Source organism: Dama dama, chromosome 12, assembly GCF_033118175.1.
Source record: "Dama dama isolate Ldn47 chromosome 12, ASM3311817v1, whole genome shotgun sequence".
Lineage (NCBI taxonomy): Eukaryota > Metazoa > Chordata > Mammalia > Artiodactyla > Cervidae > Dama > Dama dama.
Window position 1 is genome coordinate 41,669,431 of NC_083692.1, and position 24,696 is coordinate 41,694,126.

The window sequence follows — 24,696 nt, forward strand, 5'->3', positions numbered from 1 at the left end:
TTGTTTCTGTATGTTGATTATTGTAAATATGCTGTTATGAACATTGGGAGTACATGTATCTCTCTGAATTAGTGTTTGCATTTTCTTTGGATATATACCCAGCAGTGAAATTTCTGGATTATATGGTAGTTGTATTTTTAGTTTCTTTGAGGAGCCTACATACTTTTTCCCATAGTGGCTGTGCCAAATTACATTCCTGCCAACAGTGTACAGTGATTCCTTTTATTCCACATCCTTGCTAACATTTGTGTCTTTTGGATGATAGCCATTCTGATAGGGGTGAGGTGTTAGCTCATTGTGGTTTTGATTTGCATTTCTCTGATGACTAGTGATGTTGACAGTCTTTTCATGTGCCTGGTGACCATCTGTGTGTCTTTTTTTGAAAAAAAAAAAAAAATGTATTCAGGTTTTCTGCTGATTTTCTTTTTTTTTTTTCTTGCTGATTTTCTAATTGGACTATCTTTTGATATATAGTTGTATTAGCTGTTTATATATGTTGGATAATAATCCTTTATTGGTCATTTCATTTGCAAATATTTTCTCCTATTGAGTAGGTTGTTTTTTCATTTTGTTGATAATTTATTTTGTTGTACAAAAGCATTTAAGTTTAATTGATATCATTTATTTATTTTTGCTGTTATTTCTTTTGCCTTAAGAGACAAACTCAAAAAAATATTTCTATGATTTATGTCAAAGAATATCCTGCCTATGTTCTGTTCTAGGAGTGTTATGGTTTCAGAGTTTTTGTAAAAAATATAAAAAATATATCTGTAACATATGCTGTAAATATATTCTCTTAGTTTGCTAGTTTTCTTTTGATTTTGATTATGACATTTTCTGCCATGTAAATGTTTCTAAAAATCTTGATGTAGTCAAATTTGTCAGTTTAAAAGTTGCCTCAGAATTTCGAGTCACAGTTAGAGAAACTTTTCTCTATGTTGAGTTATACTGAAATTCACTTGTATTTCTTCCCAGTGCCTTCTTCCCACTTGGAGTTTATTCTTGTGTAAGAGATGGACCTAATCTTATCTTTTCCAAAAGTTTTACCAGTTGTACTAGCACTGTTTATTACTTTGTGTCTTGCATCTATTTCTGAACCTTTTATTCTGTTGAAGTCTGCTTGTCTCTATATATATTGAAATCTCACTATTTTCATTACAGAAGCTTTATATAGTATGTTTTAATATTTGGTAGGGTTACTCCTTCCTCATAGTGTTTCTTTTTTTAAATGTTTTCCCCACTGTTTCTGCATATTAGTTTTCCACATGAATTTTTATATCAATTTGTCTATCTCTATAAGAAAAGCTTGTTGGTATTTTTTGGGAGGATTGCATTAAATTTATAAATTAACTTGGGAATAATTATCCTGATGATGTTGGGTCATTTTATCCAATAACAAGGGATGTCTTTCCATTTCTTTGAACCCATTTTATCTTTTGCAAGAGTGTTTAAAGCTTTTCCTAAATAAGTTTTACATATTTCTTGTTAAGCTTATTCCTAAATACTTAGTGTTTTTTCGTTGCTGTGAATAAGGTTTGCTCTACCATTATAGTCCTAATTGGTCATTGTTTTTGCATAGGAAGGGTATTCATGTTTGGATATTTATTTTATATTCTGCTGTCTTTGTGAATTCTTTTATTATTTAAGTTGGTTTTAGCGTTAATCCTCTGGGATTCTCTAGATATCCTACTGTATTATCTCCAAGTAGAGATAGTTTTACTTCTTTTTTGATTTTTAATTTATTTCTCTTGTCTAATGATCAAATTGCCAACATCCTTTGAATCATAGAAAAAGCAAGAGAATTCCAGAAAGACATCTACTTCTGCTTTATTGATTACGCCAAAGCCTTTGACTGTGTAGATTGCAACAAACTGTAGAAAATTCTTCAAGAAATGGGAATACCACCTTACCTGCCTCCTGAGAAATCTGTATGCAGGTCAGGAAGCAACAGTTAGAATTGGACATGGAATAGCAGACTGGTTCCAAATTGGGAAAGGAGTATGTCAAGGTGGTATATTGTCACCCTGCTTATTTAACTTATATGCAGAGTACATCATGTGAAATGCCAGGCTGGATGAATCACAAGCTGGAATCAAGATTGCCGGGAGAAATATCAATAACCTCAGATATGCAGATGACACCACCCTTATGGCAGAAAGGGAAGAAGAACTAAAGAGCCTCTTGATGAAAGTGAAAGAGGAGAGTGAAAAAGTTGGCTTAAAATTCAGCATTCAGAAAACTAAGATCATGGCATCTGGTCCCCTCACTTCATGGCAAATAGATGGGGAAACAATGGAACAGTGAGAGACTTTATTTTTCTGGGCTCCAAAATCACTGCAGATGGTGACTGCAGCCATGAAATTAAAAAACGCTTGCTCCTTGGAAGAAAAGCTATGACCAACCTAGACAACATATTAATAAGCAGAATCATTACTTTACGAACAAAGGTCCATCTAGGCAAGGCTATGGTTTTTCCAGTAGTCATGTATGGATGTGAGAGTTGGACCATAAAGAAAGCTGAGCATTGAAGAACTGATGCTTTTGAACTGTGGTGTTGGAGAAGACTCTTGAGAGTCCCTTGGACTGCAAGGAGATCCAACCAGTCAATTCTAAAGGAAATCAGTCCTGAATGTTCATTGGAAGGCCTGTTGCTGAAGCTGAAACTCCAATACTTTGGCCACTTGATTGGAAGAACTGATTCCTTGGAAAAGATCCTGATGCTGGGAAAGATTGAAGGCAGGAGAAGGGGACGACAGAGGATGAGATGGTTGGATGGCCTCACCGACTCAATGAACATGAGTCTCAGTAAACTATGGGAGTTGGTGATGGACAGGGAGGCCTGGCGTGCTGCAGTCCATGGGGTCGCAAAGAGTCGGACACGGCTGAGTGACTGAACTGAAGTGTGTAATTGCATTACCTATATCTCCAGTACTCTGTGATTAGATGTGGAGACAGTGGAAATTTTTGTCTTTTTTTGATCTCAGTGGAAATGTCTCTAGAATTTCCTCATTAGCTCTTTTTTTCAAGACTGAGATATATGTAATCATGTTAAGATAAACACCTTTGGAGACTTCCCTGGTGGTCCAGTGGTTAAGAATCTACCTGCCAATGCAGGGGACCTGGATTCGATCCCTGGTCCAGGGAAGATTCCACATGCCTTGGGGCAACTAAGCCTGTGCGCCACAACTACTGAACCTGCAATCTAAAGCCCACAATCCATAATTAGCGAGTAGTCCCTGCTCCTCACAACTAGAGAAAGCCTGCAAGCATCAATGGAGACCCAGTGCAGCGAAAAATAAATTAATTAATTAAAAAAAAAGATAAACCCCTTTGGGAATGAATCTAAGACTTTTTAGCATCTATGAAAGTAGTCCTATAATTTTTTTCTCCTTAGATTTAATATGATATATTATTTTAATGCATTATCCTAATATTTTTAACTTTGCATTCCTGGAGTTAATTCCACTTGACATGAACTATTTTCTTAATGTGGTGCTGCCTTATACTTACTAATCTTTTATTAATTACATTTGCATTAATATTCAAAAGTGACATTAGCCTGTAGTTGCTTTTTCTTGGACTGTGTTTATCTGGTTTAGGCATCCATGCTACACTTGCTTCATAACAAGAATTAGACCATTTTTCTTTATTTTTCCATGCTCTGGAACAACTTGTGGAACATATGGGCTATCTGATGTTCATGCTTGGGTAGAATTCTCTTGTAAAACATCTGGGCTTAATGCATATGTGTCAGTGATTCTTTGATGAATTTATTTCTTCTATGGAAATGGATCTGTTTTTATACATTGTATTTCCCGGGCTGCCGTCTGTGGGATTGCACAGAATCGAACGTGACTGAAGTGACTTAGCAGCAGCAGCAGCAGGAAATAATCCATTTTCTGTAGGATTTCTATCATGGCTATCCCACAGAAACAGGATGGACCCCCACCCGCAAATTTGGTTTGAATAGTTGAGACTGGTAATACCATATGAAGAAGAGGGTATGAAAAGTTTATTATTCACATGATGAGGTTTTCTGGGAGGGTGGAGCAGGCCACCCAAATTGACCAAAAGTGGCTTGAGAGAATAGGGAAAAGAGACTAGCATGAGGTTTTTGTAGTGGTTAGGAGATGGAGCTGGTGTGCTGTGGTTTGGTTGGTGACAAAAGAGAGAGCACCTGGCTTTCCTACAAAGCACTTTTTTATTATTTATTTATTTATTTGGCTGTGCCAGGTTTTACTGCAGCATGTGGGATCTTTAGTTGTGGCACACAGGATCTAGTTCTCTGACCAGGAATCAAACCCTTGCCTCCTGCATTGGGAGTGCGGAGTCTTAGCCATGGGACCACCAAGGAAGTCCCTCTTTTGACGTGTAAAATTTCTTTTGTTTAATGTTGTCTCATCCTTGTCATTTCTTACTTTGTGTTTTATTAGCCCCCATTCTCTTAGCTAGTGGTTTGTCTATTTTGTGCATGCAGAAAATGATAGCAGCCTGGAATAGTGAAGCAATGAGAAGGAAGAAGACTTTATATCCTTGAATGATCATCTGTAGTGGAGATGATCTAAACGACTAACTAAAAGACTCTTCATCTCTGTAGGACAAATACAAGAAGATAACATCTGAATGGATGCAGAATGCTGATGAAATTTCCACTGTAACATCACCTCTGGGACTTCCCTGGTGGTGCAGTGGATAAGAACCCGCCTGCCAATGCAGGGGACACGAGTTTGATCCCTGGCCCCGGAAGATTCCACATGCTGCAGAGCAACTAAGCCCATGTACTACAACTCTTGAGCCCATGCTCTAGATCCCAAGAGCCACAACCACCGAGTCCACAAGCTGCAACTACTGAAGCCCATGTGCCTAGAGCCTGTCCACAACAAGAGAAGCTGCCATAATGAGAAGCTTACACACCACAACAGATAGTAGCACCTGCTTGCTGCAACTAGAGAAAGTCTGTGGAAAGCAACAAAGACCCAGAACAGCCAGACATAAATAAATAAATATAAACAAACAGACAAACAAAACAAACATCAGCTCTGGCTTCCTCGATGACCCAGGAGAGCTTGAGATGGTGGAGAAGGACGTGCGCTCACTTGTTCTGACGAGAAAACCAGAGTCACAACTAACTGCTGGACAGCTATTTCCAAACATCCTGGAACCACCCCAAAAATGCCCTACATCCAAAGACAAAGAAGAAGCCACAACGAGATGGGGGGCATAATTGCAATAAAATCTAACCCCATACCTCCTGGGTGGGTGCCTTGCAAGCTGAAAAACAATTATACCACAGAAACTCTCCCACAGAAGTGAAAGAATGAGCCCCTCTCAGGTTTCCCAGCCTTGAGGTCCGGCAACAGGAAGAGGAACCCCCAGAGAATCTGCCTTTGAAGGCCAGTGTGGTTTGATCACAGGAACTCCACAGGCCTGGAGGAAATAGAAATTCCACTCTTGGAGGGAGCACACAGGGTCTTTAGCACACCAGGACCTGGAGGGGAAAAAAGCAGTGACTGTATAGGGTACTGGGGCAGACTTACCTGCTAGTATTGGAGGGTCTCCTTTGGAGGCAGGGGCAGCTGTGGCTCACTGCAGGATCAGGGACCCTGATAGTGAGCTCTCCTAGAGGCCACCATTAGCCCCACCCAGCAGCCTGCTGGCTCCAGACCAAACAATCAACAGGGAGGAAACGCAGCCCCACCCATCAGTAAAGAGAGTTTCTGATGGCTGTCCCAGTCCTAGCAGGTTGTCTTGAATAACTTCCAAGAATATTCAGTGTATCTTTTTATCATTATAATCAGTTCAGTTCAGTCGCTCAGTCGTGTCCAACTCTTTGCGACCCCATGAACCACATCATGCCAGTCCTCCCTGTCTATCACCAACACGGAGTTCACCCAAACTCATGTCCATTGAGTCGGTGATGCCATCCAACCATCTCAACCTCTGTCGTCCCCTTCTCCTCCTGCCCTCAATCTTTCCCAGCATCAGGGTCTTTTCAAATGAGTCAGTTCTTTGCATCAGGTGGCCAAAGTATTGGAGTTTCAGCTTCAAATCCGTCCTATCAATGAACACCCAGGACTGACCTCCTTTAGGCTGGCCAGGTGGGATCTCCTTGCAGTCCAAGGGACTCTCAAGAGTCTTCTCCAACACCACGGTTCAAAAGCATGAATTCTTCGGCGCTCAGCTTTCTTTATGGTCCAACTCTCACATCCATATGTGACCACTGGAAAAACCATAGTCTTGACCAGACGGACCTTTGTTGACGAAGTAATGTCTCTGCTTTTCAATATGCTGTCTAGGTTGGTCATAACTTTCCTTCCAAGGAGTAAGCGTCTTTTAATTTCATGGCTGTAGTCACCATCTGCAGTGATTTTGTGCTGGGCCTGCCGGCTAGATGAACAGGTCGAGGACGCAATCACCACAGCACCTGAGAAATAAAAAGACTAAGAAAGATGGGGTTGAGAGGGACGGAGTCAGCTTGTGACTGATTCCGACGACTCTATTGAGGGGTAACATACATATATATACTAACAGGATTCACCAAATTTTAGATCAAAGACTTGCATACGTGCAGGACTGCAGACACTAGTTTTAGCTCAGGAGTTTTATCTTAACTCCAGCAGAGCATGGCACCAGGTTCTTACAATCAGGTAAAGACTACCTAGACATAAGCCATTCACAGGAGCCCGATAATCTTATCAGAGTCAGGAAAATGGGCAAATGGTGGCTGCAGCGATTTCCTTGAGGGAGGTGAGAAAGGCCAATTTGCACTTTAACAAATCAGGGGTGGCGGGACAGAGAGGGACCTTTTGATCTCTCTCAGGGCCGAGAAGGGGCCTGAGCAGTCAGGCTGGCTCCCCGCATCTCCCCCTTTTCTTTTGACTAATGGCCATTATATCTCCCTCAAAGGAAATGGCCGTGTTTGCAAACGGGAAAACATCAGCAATCTTTTATTTATCATCTCAGATATGCATTGACAAATGCAAGGGCCAAAACACAGCAATAACAATATGCATATAATGATAAAAATTATAGATTTCCACCAACCACTATGAAACCAGGCAGATATCTGACTCCAAATGCTGGAGTCAGGAAAATCCATAGCGGCTACTTGTTGTTTCATATCTTCTAAAGCATCAGAAACATTTGAGGAATAATCAGGAATATATACACAACACTCCATTTTTGTTAAGGCACATGTTCCTCCTTGAGAGGCTGTTAGAATATCCAGAGCCATACGATTTTGTAGAACGGCTTTTCTCATCTGTTTTTGTTCTTTATTAAGAGCCTCTAAAGCTCTTCTAGTATCTGTCAAAGCTTGTTTTGTAAAATTGTTCAAAGCCTCTACCCTGAGCATAATATCAGTGGCTCCTAAAGAGGGCACGAAAATTGAGGCTAAATAATCATACCAATGAAAAACAGAGTGTGACCACCGGGCTTTAACATAAGGTAAATTAACAGGTTGACTAATTTTTTGCTTATGAATTCTCCCAGGGGCAAACACAAACCCTAGGGTACATCTCCCCACCCATCCTACAGGGAGCCAGGGCCAAAGGTTGTATCCACAAATCCATCGAGTGTTATTTGGGGCTACCCATCTTATACCAGGGCTATTTTCCCAATCTGTCCCTGGCCAAATAACAGACTTGTTGACAATAAACGTTACATCCATTACAGTCTTACATTTGTGGGTAGGCAATAGTCCCATATGTTTTATGTGATATCCTGGAAATTCTCGGCCTCCAAATGTTGGTACATGAGTCTTTTGCTCCCAGCAAATGTCAGCAGGGGTCAGTAGCTGTCCTTTTTCAGGGGTCATCCAGAAATACTCATCCCAAACTTGGTAGTAGTCACCCTCAAATCGATTAAAATCATTAGGAGAAGAAACAGATCTATTTTCGTAATATAAGTACGCATTAACACTCATGCATCTGCTGATTTGTCGGGAGAAGATTCCTCTGCTGTAAAGTCAGCGGACCTAATTGCTGATTCAGTAATCTCCTCCGTCTGGCGTACCAGCCTTTCCGGGAGCCAGCGCGGTGCTTCGGCATCCTGTGGAAAAACACATACATGACCCCTCCCCCAAATTAACACGGGATCTGGGCCATGCCAGTTATTATCCAGCGGGTCTTTCCACAAGACCATCGGCTTTCTGCTGGAAATCTGAGGGTCCCAAAATCTCTGCGCGGCTGAATGTCCTTCTTTATCTAAAATTAAAAAATTTAAAATATATAAAGCGTGATTAAGGTAATTTCTGGGTAGAAGGGGGTAGAGCTCCCCCCTCTGTATTTTTTGAAGCTGTAGTTTCAAAGTTTGATTAGCACGTTTCACGATGCCTTGACCCTGTGGATTATAAGGAATGCCTGTTTTTAGGGTGATAGAAAAAGAGGAACAAAAATTTTTGAAGGCAGAGGAAACATAGCCGGGGCCATTATCAGTTTTTATAATCTTTGGCGTGCCTAAAATGGAAAAAGCATAAAGACAATGCGAGATAGAATGTTTTGCGGCTTCACCAGTCTGTAAGGATGCCACAATATATCCTGAAAAGGTGTCAATAGATACATGAACGTACTTTAAACGACCAAAGGAAGGGACATGAGTGACATCCATTTGCCAAAGATGATTCGGTAGAAGCCTGTGAGGATTAACGCCAAGATGTGGAACTGGGAGAAACTTAGGGCAAACAGAACAAGATTTAACAATTTGTCGTGCAGTCTCTCGAGGGATTTGAAACTGTAAACGAAGAGTATTACTATTCTGGTGATGTAGCGCATGTGACTGCTGTGCTGCTTCCACCTGTGAAAGAAAAACTCTAGTGTGAGAATCAGCCATCTGATTTCCCATAGACAGAGGTCCAGGAAGCCCAGTGTGGGCACGTAAATGTCCAAAGAAGCAGGGTAAGGTGCGCTGTTGCAGCAGAGACTGAATTGAACGTAATAAATTTTGAATGTTAGAATTCACAGTAGAAATAAAGGGAACAGTTTCTATATATTGCAAAGCATGAGCAATGTATTTGCTATCAGTAAACAAATTAAAAGACTGTGAGGAATATCGTGAACATACTTTATGGACGGCTGAAAGTTCTACTTCTTGAGCCGATGTATAGTTCGTCTGCCAGGAGAAAGGGGTATCATTAACCACAAAGGCAGCAGTTCCGTTGGAGGATCCATCAGTAAAGATCGTAAGAGCATCTTGAATAGGAACATTAGAAACATTTTTTGGAAAAATAAATGAATGCTGGCTGGCAAAATGCAAAAGTTTATCAGAAGGTAAATGATTAATAATTTGACCTGTAAAGGAGGAAAAGGCCAAAGCCCATGAGTCATTAAACTGAAAAAGCCATTCCTGCTGTTCTTTGGTATAGGGCACATAAATGTAAGCAGGATCGGCTCCCAACATTTTTCTGGAAAGACGCCTTCCTTTGGCAACGAGGAGGCTAATGAAATCAAAAAAAGGAGTAAGAACTTTTGAAGGCGATACAGGTAAATGGATCCACTGTAAGGGAGCATTTTGATATAACACTGCCGTCGGGGTATGTTTAGAGGGAAACACATATAGTCCCCACGGTTGAGAAAAATCACAGTAGGTAGCAAAATGTTGAGAGAGGGCCTCTTCAACCAATGCCAGAGCAGCTCGCCCTTCATCGTTTAATATTCTGGGAGAGGAAGGATCGGTAGGTCAATTGTTGATTAAGGTCTCTAAATTGTCCTTCCCCCATTAGCATGTCAAAAGTAACCTGCAGCCTATTACGACGGTTACGGTCTTCAATGGTGCCACAGACCTCCCCGTATTCTGAGCGCCACAAGAGATAATCACCTCCTGAGAGACAGGCTCGCGCAACTGCCTTCCAATCATTAGGAGGCAAATATTGAGATGAAAGACTTTCAATTATGGCTAGAGTAAATGGCGCAGTAGGCCCGTATTGAGCGCAAGCTAGTTTCAGTTCTTTAAGTTGTTTAAAAGGTAGAGGCTCATGATACCTCCGATGATTAGCATCTTGAAAAACAGGGAAAATCATAGAATATCCCTCAAGATTTTCACCCTGTTCTCGGGCTGTTTTCACAGCCATTTGTAGTGGTGAAAGTACTGGCCTTTTTAGGCTAGATGGAACATATACTGGCGCTGTTGGAATCAAAGGCGCTTCTGCGAGAGGAGGGGGAGGAAGTGGGACGGGCGGCGGCAGCGGGTCAGGGTCTAAACCGGCTATAACAGATGGCGTTTTAGAATGCAACGGCTTAGCTGTATTTATGGGCGATAAGTCTAGTTGTTCCATTCTCTGAGATATGGATGTTAGCATCTCTCTAAGTTCAGTAAAAGGGGAGCCTTGGTCTTTATTCTTTTGTTGAGTTACTATAAAGGCATCCCATCCTTCTTTGTCATGCTCAAAAGCCTGCTCTTTTAAATCATCTTCCTCATCAGGAGAAAGTTCCGAATCTGAGTCTTGTTCCAGAGCAGTAGTCTCATTATCATTTTTTCTGGAACCTGAAACAATTGGGGAGTCATATATGTGCTCCGCTACCCGTTGGGGGGCACCTGAACACTTGGGTGTTATAAGTTTCAAGGCTGTTTCAAATTTCCTACTTTCGTGTTCTGGGTTTAAACAATCTCTTATTAGAGTCCATAGAGAATAAGCATCAAGAGGAACTTTGTCTGGTCCACAGAGGGTATAAACTGTTTGAATTTCTTCTCCCACCTTTACCCAAGTTTCAAGGCTAATAGTTCCTTCCTCTGGGAACCAAGGACAAGTTTCCTCCACAAAGACAAGAAATCTTTCTAATTTCTGCTTAGACACAGAAATTCCTCTAGCTTTTAGCATAGTTTTTAACATAGAAACAAAGAACTGCCTACTATTACTTTGCCCCATAATTTTTACTCTCAACTATATACCCTCTCCACCCACAGTTTTCCAACGATACCTGAATAGGTGAGGCTTTCTCCTGGGATCCCTTTCAATATTTTTGGGTGGCTGTGCTCTGGGATCCGCCCACGTCCCTGTTCAGGCGCCACTTGCCGGGCCTGCCGGCTAGATGAACAGGTCGAGGACGCAATCACCACAGCACCTGAGAAATAAAAAGACTAAGAAAGATGGGGTTGAGAGGGACGGAGTCAGCTTGTGACTGATTCCGACGACTCTATTGAGGGGTAACATACATATATATACTAACAGGATTCACCAAATTTTAGATCAAAGACTTGCATACGTGCAGGACTGCAGACACTAGTTTTAGCTCAGGAGTTTTATCTTAACTCCAGCAGAGCATGGCACCAGGTTCTTACAATCAGGTAAAGACTACCTAGACATAAGCCATTCACAGGAGCCCGATAATCTTATCAGAGTCAGGAAAATGGGCAAATGGTGGCTGCAGCGATTTCCTTGAGGGAGGTGAGAAAGGCCAATTTGCACTTTAACAAATCAGGGGTGGCGGGACAGAGAGGGACCTTTTGATCTCTCTCAGGGCCGAGAAGGGGCCTGAGCAGTCAGGCCGGCTCCCCGCAATTTTGGAAACCAGAAAAATAAAGCCAGCCACTGTTTCCCCATTTATTTGCCATGAAATGATGGGACCGGATGCCATGATCTTAGTTTTCTGTATGTTGAGCTTTAAGCCAACGTATTCACTCTCCTCTTTCATCAAGAGGCTCTTTAGTTCTTCTTCATTTTCTGCCATAAGGGTGGTGTCATCTGCATATCTGAGGTTATTGATATTTCTCCTGGCATACTAGATTCCAGCTTGTGTTTCCTCCAGCCCAGCATTTCTCATGATGTACTCTGCATATAAGTTAAATAAGCAGGGTGACAATATACAGCCTTGACGTACTCCTTTTCCTATTTGGAACCACTTTGCTGTTCCATGTCCAGTTCTAACTGTTGCTTCCTGACTTGCATACAGGTTTCTCAAGAGGCAGGTCAGGTAGTCTGGTATTCCCATCTCTTTCAGAATTTTCCACAGTTTATTGTGATCCACACAGTCGAAGGCTTTGGTGTAGTCAATAAAGCAGAAATAGATGTTTTTCTGGAACTCTCTTGCTTTGTAAATGATCCAGCGGATGTTGGCAATTTGATCTCTGGTTCCTCTGCCTTTTCTAAAACCAGCTTGAACATCTGGAAGTTCACGGTTCATGTATTGCTGAAGCCTGGCTTGGAGAATTTTAAGCATTACTTTACTAGCGTGTGAGATGAGTGTAATTATGCGGTAGTTTGAGCATTGTAATAAATTTCCTTTTAAATTTTTTAGTATGATTTTGTTTATTGTAACTAGTTAATTTTTAATATCAAGTATTTAATTAATGAATGTCTTGAACATGGTAGGGCTTTTAGATATTTACTGTCTTGCTGTTATTACTCAGATACAATATATTGTGGGACTACAAACAGTGGTAGGTCTTCATAGAAGTGATTTGAGATGATTTAACAGCATAAAATTATTAAATATAAGCATTTTTGATCTTGAAGGGACCTATAAGGAATATCTAGTTCAAATTTTCTAATCTTACAGATGATGATCCAACGGAAAATGATTTTCCAAACTTTAGCATTGAAGTAGAAGCCCCATTGGAATTAGAATTGTAGTCTGTTGATGTGATATCCAGTCTAGTTTTCATTTGACTGTACTAGGCTGAATAGCATCCCTCTTAATTCATGTCTACCTGGAACCTCAGAATGTGACCTTATTTGAACTAGCATCTTTACATATGTAATAAAGTCAAGATGAAGTCAGATTGAATTGAAAAGCAGAAGACCCAGGTTTAATCCCTGAGTCAGGAAGATCCCCTGGAGAAGGAAATGGCTAACCTTCCAATTCTCTTTCCTGGAGAATTCCATGGACAGAGGAGCCTGGTGGGCTCCATGAGGTTGCAAATAGTTGGACATGACTGAGCAACTAGCACACGTGTGTGTGCACACACACACACACACACACACACATCCAGTAAGTCTGATGGCCTTATAAGAAGGAAAAGCAGAGTCACAGATAGAGACACACAGAGGGAATTACATGTGATAACATAAGCAGACATTGGAGTGATGCAGCTGCCAGCCAAGGAATGCCAAGAACTGATGGTCACCATCAGAAACTAAAAAGAGCAGGGAAGGACTTTCCCATCTAGGTTTCAGAGGTTTTCAGAGGTGCTACCAAACTCTGATTTTGGACTGCTGGTCTCTAGAACTCAGAGACAATAAATTTCTGTCGTTTTAAGTCACCCAGTTTGTGAAACTTTATTGTGTGTGGCAGCACTAGGAAACTGATATACTACTCCATGCTACATTTTTTAGTATAAAGAGATTCTTCTCTGAATATCATTTAGAAATTATACAGAAAGTTATATTCTTCATAATTGAAGGAAAGAACTTTTTTCTTTGTGTATGTCTGTATTAAATTTTTTACTCTTCTGTGTGCTTAGCTAAACTCTTGTGTCACTTAGGGGGTTACAGTATTGTTTCATCCAGGGATTTTCAAAGAAGTGTCAGTAAAATAACTTGCTTTCATTATTTTTAAAGATAATAATGGTGGTAGGTATATGAAATATGTGTGTGGTGTTTGTGTGTGTGTGTGTGTGTATCACAGGTTTTTCTATTATCTGGATATTCTGAAATATGCTACTCTTGTTTTCAGATTGCTGAAGCTAAAAGAGATGTTTAATTCTAAGTTTGGATCCATTCCCAAGTTTTATGTTCGAGCACCAGGAAGAGTCAATATAATAGGTATTTCGAAAGTTCCTTCTCTTAATTTTTTCCTCCTTTGATAAGATCCAAATTTTTGTTAATATATCAGGAGAACTGGAAAAATAGAATGTTTTGCATGTATCTACTATAGCAAGTTAAGCTTTTTCATAAGAAAATACTATATTTTCATTTTTCCCAATCCATGTTATTGTTGTTAGTTTTGTCCATTTATTTTTAAAATTCAGACGTTTGTTGAAACCTGGTTGTTCCCATTATTTTCATGAGAGATGGGAAGATTTCTCTGTGCTGCAGGTTAAGTTTTTTGACTGCAGTGAATAATTTTAATGGTTTTACATTTATTCATTGGATTAGAAGAATACAGGGAAGCCCAATAATTCCTTGCTTTTAAAAATTTGGTGGCCTGAAGAATGAATATGTTTTATCAAGAGAACTGAGAAAAATTCCAAATTAAAGGAGGGTTAAAAAGAAAACTTTCTATACGGTAAATTGAAAGTGAAAGTCGCTCAGTCCTGTTCAACTCTTTGTGACCCCATGGAGTCCATGGAATTCTCCAGACCAGAATACTGGAGTGGGTAGCCTTTCCTTTCTCTAGGGGATCATCCCAACCCAGGGCTCAAATCCAGGTCTCCCACATTGCAGGCAGATTCTTTTATAAGCATACAAAGAAGTTAGTTGAAATAGTATAACGAACTCCCATGTACCCAAAATGTAGCTTCAGTTATCAACTCGGGAAAGCTGATTTTCAAGAAAATATGGAGGATTTTTAAAATATGAGATATTTGAACATGGTTAAATGAGGTAGAAAAGGGGAATTGAGTAAAGTCAGTGGAGAGAAAGAGATTGAAGATATCTGAGAAAAGAAAGAGAGAGAGAAGGATTCCCAAGAGGGCAAGAAGGGTTGGTATCTACAGCATAGGAAAAGGGCCACTTTGAGTCTTTTTTAACAGAAGGTGGGGGAAAAAAGGTTGATGTAAATAAATGTATAATTTTGGTGTTGAAGGTTGAGGAAGTTCTTTTGGGGGAAGATTGGAGGTGTTGGACATTTAAAGAGATGGCTGAAAATTTGAAACAGCTTTGTCAAGGATGGGATAGGGAGATAACTGGAAAAAAAGAAAAAGTTTGCTTGTAACAGTGAGATCTGTTTAGAGCTGGAGACCATGGAATTGTAGCAATAACAATCTGCAGATTTGTTCATTTCCTCGCTGCCTCTCAGCTAGTCTTAGTTGCTTACATTTGATCTAGCTTTAGGATTTTGTTTTGGATGGAGGTTACAAGAGAATGACAGTGATATCAAGAAGTTGCTAATACTGTCAGAAGAGTTAGATGAAGTAATGAACCCTGGAAAATATGCTAGGTAGAAAAAGAAACGTAAGAGGAAGCCTATAGGCTAGAGAGGGCAAAGAACTGAATCTGAAAAACAGGTTAAGTAGGATAAACTGAGTAAGAGAATGGCACGTTGGAAAGTTTTAGTAAAGAATGTGATATTTGGAACAAAAATCCATAGGTGAAAAGTTCCCAGGTGATAAGGAGTTCTTTGGTCATTACTGGATTTGTCAAGATCATGGAAGTAAGATAGTTGAAGCAGAGAGGAGCAGAGGTCAAGGGATTAGGTAGCTGAGGCCTTGGACTGGGTTGTTTTACAAGATTGGGATGGAGAGGGTGGAATGAGATGCAAAGATCTTCAGAGAGGAGTAGATGTCTAAGATAGTAAGAGATGAATGTGGTGGAGACGAGAAAATGTGGTTTGAACCTCCAAAGCATAGGACAGGAAAAAGTCCTGGAAACAGCAGAGTGGGAGGAGGTTATCACACTCCATGCTACTGAGAGAGAATTGCAAAGCAGCAGTATCCTCAGAGGAGAGCCAAGTTTCACTTAGTTTGGGGAGTAACAATTTTCCTGAGTAAGTAATTCTTACTCGATGAATGCTGACTATCTGATTTTAAAAAAAGGAGGGGGATTATGTTCTAAAATAGTTATTTAGTTAGTTTTGGGGATGAAATGAATTTCAATCTTTATTAAAAGAATTATTATATTTTCTGTTAAAGTGACCAAAATGTTATCATTGTTGTTTTCCTTACTTGCCAACAGTTCTTGCTCCCCAGGAGGGGTTCCATTAGTTTTTGCAGAGGGAGAAGTCTTCATTCTCAGAAGGCTGTCATTCACACTGTAGCCTTCCCAACAGAATCTGGTATCTCCCTAGAATTCTACTTATTTAAATATGTGTTTTCTATTTGTGAACCACTGTTCTATATTGTATTTTTGAAGGAAGCTGGGGAGAAAGACAACTTTCAATTGTCATTGAATTGTCATTTGAATTGTTCACTCATCATTATCAATCCATTAAAAAAGACAACGACCCTAATTTTCTTATTTTAAAGGACACATCGGTGTAGAAACAGAAGACTTCTGCCTGTAATAATATGTAGGAGCATATTTATTTAAAAATGTAATAAGGCGGTTGAATTGTCTTTTGTACATTTTATGTTTCTTAGTTGATCAATGTCTGCCATAGAAGCAATCAGATAGGGCTTCCCAGGTGGTACTAGTGGTAAAGAACCTGCCTGCCAATGCAGCAGAAACAATCAGATATACAAACATGTCTCGGGAAAATATAAGTGAGCTTGCTTAGCTCATCTTTCTTGAATTGTTATTTTTTTTTAACATTATTAATAAAAACCTTGAGTTTAAATGGGTAATTTGTAGGAAAGAAAATTGAATCACTTTCTGCCCTTAGTATTTTTATTTTCTGTTAAAACCAGGCTGATGGTCAAGTTTTTCCTATATGTCAACTTACTTGAGTTTCTCATGTTTCATATGCCAGCAATGATTAAAAAAATGCTTTCTGTTTATTCTAGGAGAGCATATAGATTACTGTGGATATTCTGTTCTTCCTATGGCTGTAGAACAAGATATGTTAATAGCTGTGGAACCTGTGAAAACACATATTCTCCAGCTGGCCAATACCAATCCCTTGTACCCGTGAGTATTCAGAATTGCTTCCGTGTATGTGTGGTGTGTGCATGGGTATACGTGTGTGTCTTTGTATTTGTACTCAAATGGTATCTTTAGGAAATATCAAATTTATAATTAGTCATTTAATTTATTGAAAATTTATTAATTATATAAAAAGGTCTTGGCATGTAATTGGCACATTATATTTTTGGCTTATTGTTCATTAGACAGTTTGCTTGTAGTAATATTCATTCATTCAGCAAATATTTTATATGTATCTGTACCAGGTTATGCAAGATAATAAAAATTCCTGACTTTTAGGTGAAAGTTATTGTGAAAGATCTTTTTTTCTGTTTATTTTGCATGATAGAGATGTTATGTACATTTAGGACCCTGTAAAGAAAATCTTACATTACTCAAATACAATTTTGTGTCATTGTAACCATTTAAAACTGGGTGCCATAATTTGTTATATTATTTACTCAGATTCAGTTAACACTCCATTCACTTAACATGGTAAATGTGAGAATTTCACTTTTTTCCCCACAAAAGCAGAGCCTGAGTTAGACGTGGAAGGAGGTAGAGCATTTGGGAAATGCCCATCGAGTCGGTGATGCCATCCAGCCATCTCATCCTCTGTCATCCCCTTCTCCTCCTGCCCCCAATCCCTCCCAGCATCAGGGTCTTTTCCAATGAGTCAACTCTTCGCATGAGGTGGCCAAAGTACTGGAGTTTCAGCTTCAGCATCAGTCCTTCCAATGAACACCCAGGACTGATCTCCTTTAGGATGGACTGGCTGGTTGAAATATTAGCAGAAACTAATAACTAATATACTTATTTTAGCAAAAGTTCCTGGTGCAGATGTCAGTGAGAGAAAGTATTCTTGCCTGGGAAATCCCATGGACAAAGGAGCCTAACAAGCTACAATCCATGGGGTAGTAAAAAGTTGGACATAACTTAGTGACTAAACAACAACAATAAATGTTTCTTAAATAAATGAACAAAATGAAAAAATATTAGATTAAATAGAAACAGATTCTTTTGACGTCAGATACAAATTTGGGAAATAGTGCCAAGACCAGTAGTGAAAGAGGATGGAGACTCAACTAGGGAAGCAGAGGTAAATTATCAAGGCAGGTAGCTCCTGTGTAAGGGGCTTCACTCTACTGGACCCTTAGGACATATGCAGCATGGCTTCCAGAATTGTCCACATGTTGTCTAGCATGCATTACATGAGAACCCATGATTTCTTTATTCACCATTGATGAATATTTGGATCATTTCCAGCTTTTGGCTATTATAAATAATTCTGCTATGAATCAGTTCAGTTCCGTTCAGTCTCTCAGTTGTGTCCGATTCTTTGCTACCCCATGGAATGCAGCATGCCAGGCCTCCCTGTCCATCACCAACTCCTGGAGTTTCCTCAAACTCATGTCCATTGAGTCGGTGAGGCCATCCAACCATCTCATCCTCTGTAGTTCCCTTCTCCTCCTGCTTTCAGTCTTTACATCAGGGTCTTTTCAAATGAGTCACTTCTTCCCATCAAATGGCCAAGGTATTGGAGTTTCAGCTTCAACATCAGTCCTCCTAATGAATATTCAGGACTGATTTCCTCTAGGATGGACTGGTGGGATCTCCTTGCAGTCCAAGGGACTCTCAAGAGTCTTCTCCAACACCACAGTTCAAAAGCATCAGTTCTTTGGTACTCAGCTTTCTTTATGGTCCAACTCTAGCGTCCAAACATGACTACTGGAAAAACCATAGCTTTGGCTAATTGGACCTTTGTTGGCAAAGTAATGTCTCTGCTTTTTAATATGCTGTCTATGTTGGTCATAACTTTTCTTCTAGGGAGCAAGTGTCTTTTAATTTCATGGCTGCAGTTACTATCTGCAGTGATTTTGGAGGCCCCCCCTCAAAAAATAAAGTCTGTTACTGTTTCTATTGTTTCCCCATCTATTTGCCATGAAGTGATGGGACCGGATGCCATGATCTTAGTTTTCTGAATGTTGAGTTTTAAGCCAACTTTTTCACTCTCCTCTTTTACTTTCATGAAGATGCTCTTTAGTTCTTCTTTGCTTTCTGCCATAAGGGTGGTGTCATCTGCATATCTGAGGTTATTGATATTTCTCCCAGCATAATTGATTCCAGCTTGTGTTTCATCTGGGCCAGCATTTCTCGTGATGTACTCTGCATATAAGTTAAATAAGCAGAGTGACAACATACAGCCTTGATGTGCTCCTTTCCCAATTTGGAACCAGTCTGTTGTTCCGTGTCTGGTTCTAACTGTTGCTTCCTGACCTACGTACAGATTTCTCAGGAGGCAGGTAAAGTGGTCTGGTATTCCCATCTCTTTAATAATTTTCCACAGTTTGTTGTGATCTATATAGTCAAAGGCTTTGGCATAGTCAATAGAGCAGAAATAGATGTTTTTTTGGAACTCTCTTGCCTTTTCGATGATCCAATAGATGTTGGCAATTTGATCTCTGGTTCCTCTGCCTTTTCTAAATCCAGCTTGAACATCTCGAAGTTCAGGGTTCACGTACTGTTGAAGTCTGGCTTGGAGAATTTTACTATGCTAGCATGTGAAATGAGTGAAATTGTGTGGTAGTTTGAGCATTCTTTGGCATTGCCTTTCTTTGAGATTGAAATGAAAAAAAAACTGACCTTTTTCAGTCCTGTGGCCACTGCTGAGTTTTCCAAATTTGCTGGCATATTGAGTGCAACACTTTCATAGCATCATCTTTTAGGATTTGAAATAGCTCAATGGAATTCCATCACCTCTACTAGCTTTGTTCATAGTGATGCTTCCTAAGGCCCACTTGACTTCACATTCCAGGATGTCTGGCTCTAGGTGAGTGATCATCAGGATTATCTGGGTTGTGAAGATCTTTTTTGTGTAGTTCTTTTGTGTATTCTTGCCACCTCTTCTTAGTATCTTCTTCTTCTGTTAGGTCCATACCATTCTTTCCTTTATTGTGCCCATCTTTGCATGAGATGTTCCCTTGGTATCTCTAATATTCTTGAGGAAATCTCTAGTCTTTCCCATTCTATTGTTTTCCTCTATTTCTTTGCACCAATTACTGAGGAAGGCTTTCTTATCTCTCCTTGCTATTCTTTGGAACTCTGCATTCAAATGGATATATCTTTCCTTTTTTCCTTTGCCTTTCACTTTTTTTCACAGCTATTTGTAAGGCCTCCTCAGACAACCATTTTGCCTTTTTGCATTTCTTTTTCTTGGGGATGATCCCTGCCTCCTGTACAATAGTTCTTCAGACACTCTGTAGTATCTAATAATCCCTTGAATCTATTTGCCACCCATGAAAAGTGAAAAGGCAAAAAGATAAGACACTGAAAGATGACCAGGTCAGTATACGCTACTGGAGATCAGTGGAGAAATAACTCCAGAAAGAATGAAGAGACGGAGCCAAAGCAAAAACAACACCCAGTTGTGGATGTAACTGGTGATTGAAGTAAAATCCGATGCTGTAAAGAGCAATATTGCATAGGAACCTGGAATGTTAGGTCAATGAATCAAGGCAAATTGGAAGTGGTCAAACAGGAAAAGGCAAGAGTGAACATTGACATTTTACGAATCAGCAAACTAAAATGGACTGGAATGGGGGGAATTTAACTCAGATAAGCATTATATCTACTACTGTGGGCAAGAATCCCTTTGAAGAAATGGAGGAGCCATCATAGTCAACAAAAGAGTCCGAAATGCAGAACTTGGATGCAATCTCAGAAACGGCAGAATGATCTCTGTTCATTTCCAAGGCAAACCATTCAATATCACAGTAATCCAAGTCTATGCTGAGACCTGTAATGCTGAAGAAGCTGAAGTTGAACGGTTCTATAAAGACCTACAAGAAAAAGACTTTCTAGAACTAACACCCAAAAAAGATGTCCTTTTCATTATAGAGGCTTGGAATGCAAAAGCTGCAAGTCAAGAGATACCTGGAGTAACAGGCAAATTTGACCTCGGAGTACAAAACGAAGCAGGGCAAAGGCAAACAGAGTTTTGCCAAGAGAACGCACTGGTCATAGCAAACACCCTCTTCCAACAACACAAGAGAAGACTCTACACGTGGACATCACCAGATGGTCAACACTGAAATCAGATTGATTATATTCTTTGCCGCCAAAGATGGAGAAGCTCTATACAGTCAGCAAAAACAAGACTGGGAGCTGACTATGGCTCAGAACATGAACTTCTTTTTGCCAAATTCAGACTTAAATTGAGGAAAGTAAGGAAAACCACTAGACCATTCAGGTATGACCTGCTATGAATATTTGTGTACAAATCTATGTATGGACGCATGTTTTGTTTGGTAAATACCCAGGAGTGGACTGTCTGATTTGTCTTAAGAATTTGCCTGTTTTTGAAAGTGGTTGTACAATTTTACATTTGCACACCAGTGTATTGGAGTTCCAGTTGCTCCACATGTTTACCAACATGTTTTTTAAAATGTTTTATCCACTTTCTTAAGTGTGTGGTTGCATCAAATTGTGGTTTTTTAAGCTATGTTTCTAAGTCTGAAGGAATTAGATCGAGGATTTACTAGCCTTTTCTTTGATGTTTCTCATCTAACTTCCTACATCTGCACAAATTTCCTCCTCTACTAGTTTCCCTAGTATACAATCACCCTTGTCCTTCAGCCTCCTTCCTTGTTTTTTCTTTGTGGTGACTTCCAAGGTCTGCTTATCTTGGAACAGATCCCATTCAGTTTTGCTAACATAATCTTTTCTGCTTTCCAAATTCTGGGACCTCTTATTGACTATAGTCAATAAATTTTAATTCCTGTGAGAGTAAAGTGTTTGAGAGCTGGAGTCAGGCTGTTTGGGTCCCTGGAGAGTCACTAGATCTCTTTGAGCCTCCAGGAAAGCCTCTGCTTCATACTCTAATGTGTGCTAACTATAAAAATTGTTGTATGGTCAGGCCATTCAAAATGGCTGTTCTCTTGCTCTCTGTACATCTCCTGCTGTACCAGTCCCTGCTTCACCTATACCCTAATCATAGAGCTTAATTAGTGCTTAATCATGAGCTTGCCACAGATCCCAGCTGCTGGTTTCCCTAGTAATTGATGAGCCAACCGTCTGACATCAATTCCCCCTATAAATGGTAGCCTCCTTCTTCCCTGAATAGAAAGATTACGGCCATGTCTTGCCTTTTGTCTGCCGTACACAGTGGGGCAGTGTGTTTTGCTGCAGACTTGTAAGATCCTTGATCCAATAAACCATTGCTATCTCTGTTGCTGTCTCTAGGCTCTTTCTTCGATCTCGAGCCCGGGCAGCTACAAGATTTGCAGGCCTATGGAGTACCCAACAGGTGCCCTCTTGGCCTTGCATCCCACCCCATATCACATACCGTCACGTGACAGTGGTACTGTGAGTGTGATTTGTGCTCCTGCTGTCTTGGCTAGATTACAGAAGCTTAAAAGATAAGCCTTTCACATTTTACCTTTATATTCCCATGAATGCCTCGCACAGTTAAGTGGTCATCCCATATTTTTCTTAGGAGATAATATGTCATGTTGTTAAGGTAATGCTTGGAAGGCACCTGCTGCAGTGAGTGGCTCATAGTAGTTATTTAGAAAGCTATATAGGAAGAGCATTCAGTCAATGCGGGAATGTTACTTATTTCCTCACTTTTGATTTGATCTCCACCCCTCTCCCACTTCACATATTTTATTCTTTGGCTAATTTAGAAGCCTATCTATTTTTCATTTTGAAATAACTTTTGACTTTCAAGGAAGTCACAAAAATAGTATGAAGAATTCCCACATGTCAACTGATGTGTCCTCTGCATCATATCAAGGAGGCACGTGATGTTCCTTTAACTGTTGTTAATTTTGATCATTTGGCTAAGGAGTTGTCTGCCAGATTACCATAAAGTTACTATTTTTTTCCTTTTCAGTAAATATCTGGTAAAGAAATATTTCAAGTTTATGTAATATATTGTTTCTCATCAAGTTTTTACTCAGTAACTTTAGCATGCATTGATGATTCCTTCCTGAAATGATTGTCATGGAGTTTGCCAAATAGTGATTTTTTTATTTTTATTATTTCTTCTCTTAGTCGGCATTTTGCTCTAAGGAAGTACTTTCTGTTCTCCTTCGTTTAGCTATTTATTCATTTGTTATTTTATATTCATATACATTCATGGAATCTCATTTTATTCAATGAGTTATGATCCATTAGAATCATCATTTGCTTTGTTTATTCCTTCTTTTTCTTAAACTGTGCAGATGGTAAAATTGGATGGGTGGCAGACAGTGTGGGGAAAGAAGGCTTTGAGTACTTGTGTTCTAGTAAAAGGTATGCCAAACAGCAGACACAAAGGATAAGCATTTATGTGGTTTATACCAACTTAATAAGGGCCATCGTGAAATACAGTGGTAGAGATTATGCTAAAATATATTCATTTCTCTCCCTTTTAGGAAGTAAATAGGGCCAGTTGAAAGTAGTTTAGTTATTAAGGTCACTAAAACTTCTCTTAATTTTTAGCAGCTGGAGATGTTTGTTGTTTTTGGGTTGACTGTGGAGTACATATATGAGAAGCAAATGGAAAATAAAATGTCAGTGTCATTGTCCTGGCACAAGATGGCAGTAGTCAGCCATCCATTCTGTAGCACAAAGCCTCTAGACTTCAATTAACTGTTGTTTGCTTTTGCAGGGACTTCAGTACTAGTGCTAATAACATCCAGATTGACAAAACCAAGCCTCTGTGGCACAACTATTTCCTATGTGGATTTAAAGGAATTCAGGTAAATCAGTATAAAGCAGCTACTAGCAGTTGAGGTTAAATCAATGTAAAGCAGCTACTAGCAGTTGAGGTTATGATGTGTATTAGATCAAGATTTATTTCATTTACTATATCATTTTTGTCTCCTTTCAGTGCTGATGTTTCTGCTCTGTTTTGCTCATGAACATATTTTAGGGGATAGAGTAGATATGATTGTTTCTGGGTGATGGTCATCGGGGGCTGTAGTGGCTGTTCATAAGTCAAGTGCATTTGATACTTTGTTCTAGTTTTCAAATCTTTGTTGAAATTTTCTTTTGAAAGATACATTCTAGTAGTATTATTTACATTTTGTTCTAGTGATGTATAAGTGTACACTATAATAGAATTTAGAGCTGGACAGCCCTGGGTTTGAGTCTAGACTCTACCCAGCTGTGTTGATTTAACTCCTTAAGTCTCAGATTTGCTGTGTGTGAAATATGTTATTATTATCTCAACAAAGAGTTGTTGGAAGGATCACACAGTGCTTGACACATAGTAGGCATTCAATCAATGCTAACTTAGATTTGTTATTACTACTTCAGATGGGGTTTAAAAAAAGATGTAGTGATTTTAATAAGGAAAATAAGGATTTTCCTGGAAACACTGAATACTTACTTTGAATATCTCTAATTTCATGTATGAGAAGATGAAATATTCCTACTTTCTCTCCTAATTAAAAAACTATGAAGGAAGAAAGAAAATTGATTTGCTGAGCCAATCTGATTTGTTTGCTAAAATTCATGTTTTAGAGAGCTTGTATTCCTTACTGTCTGATGGTACTGTCTGAAACTTTGTCATGAGTAGCGTAGGATTCAGTGGCATATCCATTACAGATATGCATCACATTTATTTCTCTTGTATAATCCTGTACCCTAATTATGGTGGTTCTGTATGTATCTTTCTTTCTCCCTGCTTCCCTTTCTTCCCCTGCCCCCATCTCTTCCTTCCTTTCTTTTTCCCAGACAGATGGTAACAACGTACAGGAAAAGTTACTGGCAGGTTTTAAATCTTCAAATGATTTGGCTTGTCACAAGCATTAGTGGGAATTACAGTATTTGGAAACATTTGTTGGCAAATACAATTTCATCTTTCTTGTAGCAACATGCCTTCTGTACCATATGGATAAAGTGACAAAAAGAACAAATGTGCCTTGTGTTATATTTGAGAATTTCAGGTCTTACAGCCTTCCCTTTTGATTTGACAGCTTACGTGCAAAAGCAGGTCTGTGTAATGAATGTTTGGCAGAGAAGTAATTTAAATGTTAGCCTTTTAGAAACCTTCAAAT

The 24,696-nt window shown here is 39.5% G+C and overlaps 1 protein-coding gene across 3 annotated transcripts in view; it reads left to right on the forward strand.

Annotated features, from left to right (window-relative positions):
- The window catches only part of GALK2 (galactokinase 2), a 153,041-nt gene that overhangs the window by 19,940 nt on the left and 108,405 nt on the right, over positions 1 to 24,696 (forward strand). For all 3 annotated transcript variants that reach the window (XM_061157114.1, XM_061157113.1, XM_061157115.1), the window contains 3 exons: positions 13,608 to 13,696; positions 16,534 to 16,657; positions 23,304 to 23,394. In XM_061157114.1, the coding sequence (XP_061013097.1) occupies positions 13,608 to 13,696; positions 16,534 to 16,657; positions 23,304 to 23,394 (304 nt within the window). The remainder of the gene's footprint in view (positions 1 to 13,607; positions 13,697 to 16,533; positions 16,658 to 23,303; positions 23,395 to 24,696) is intronic.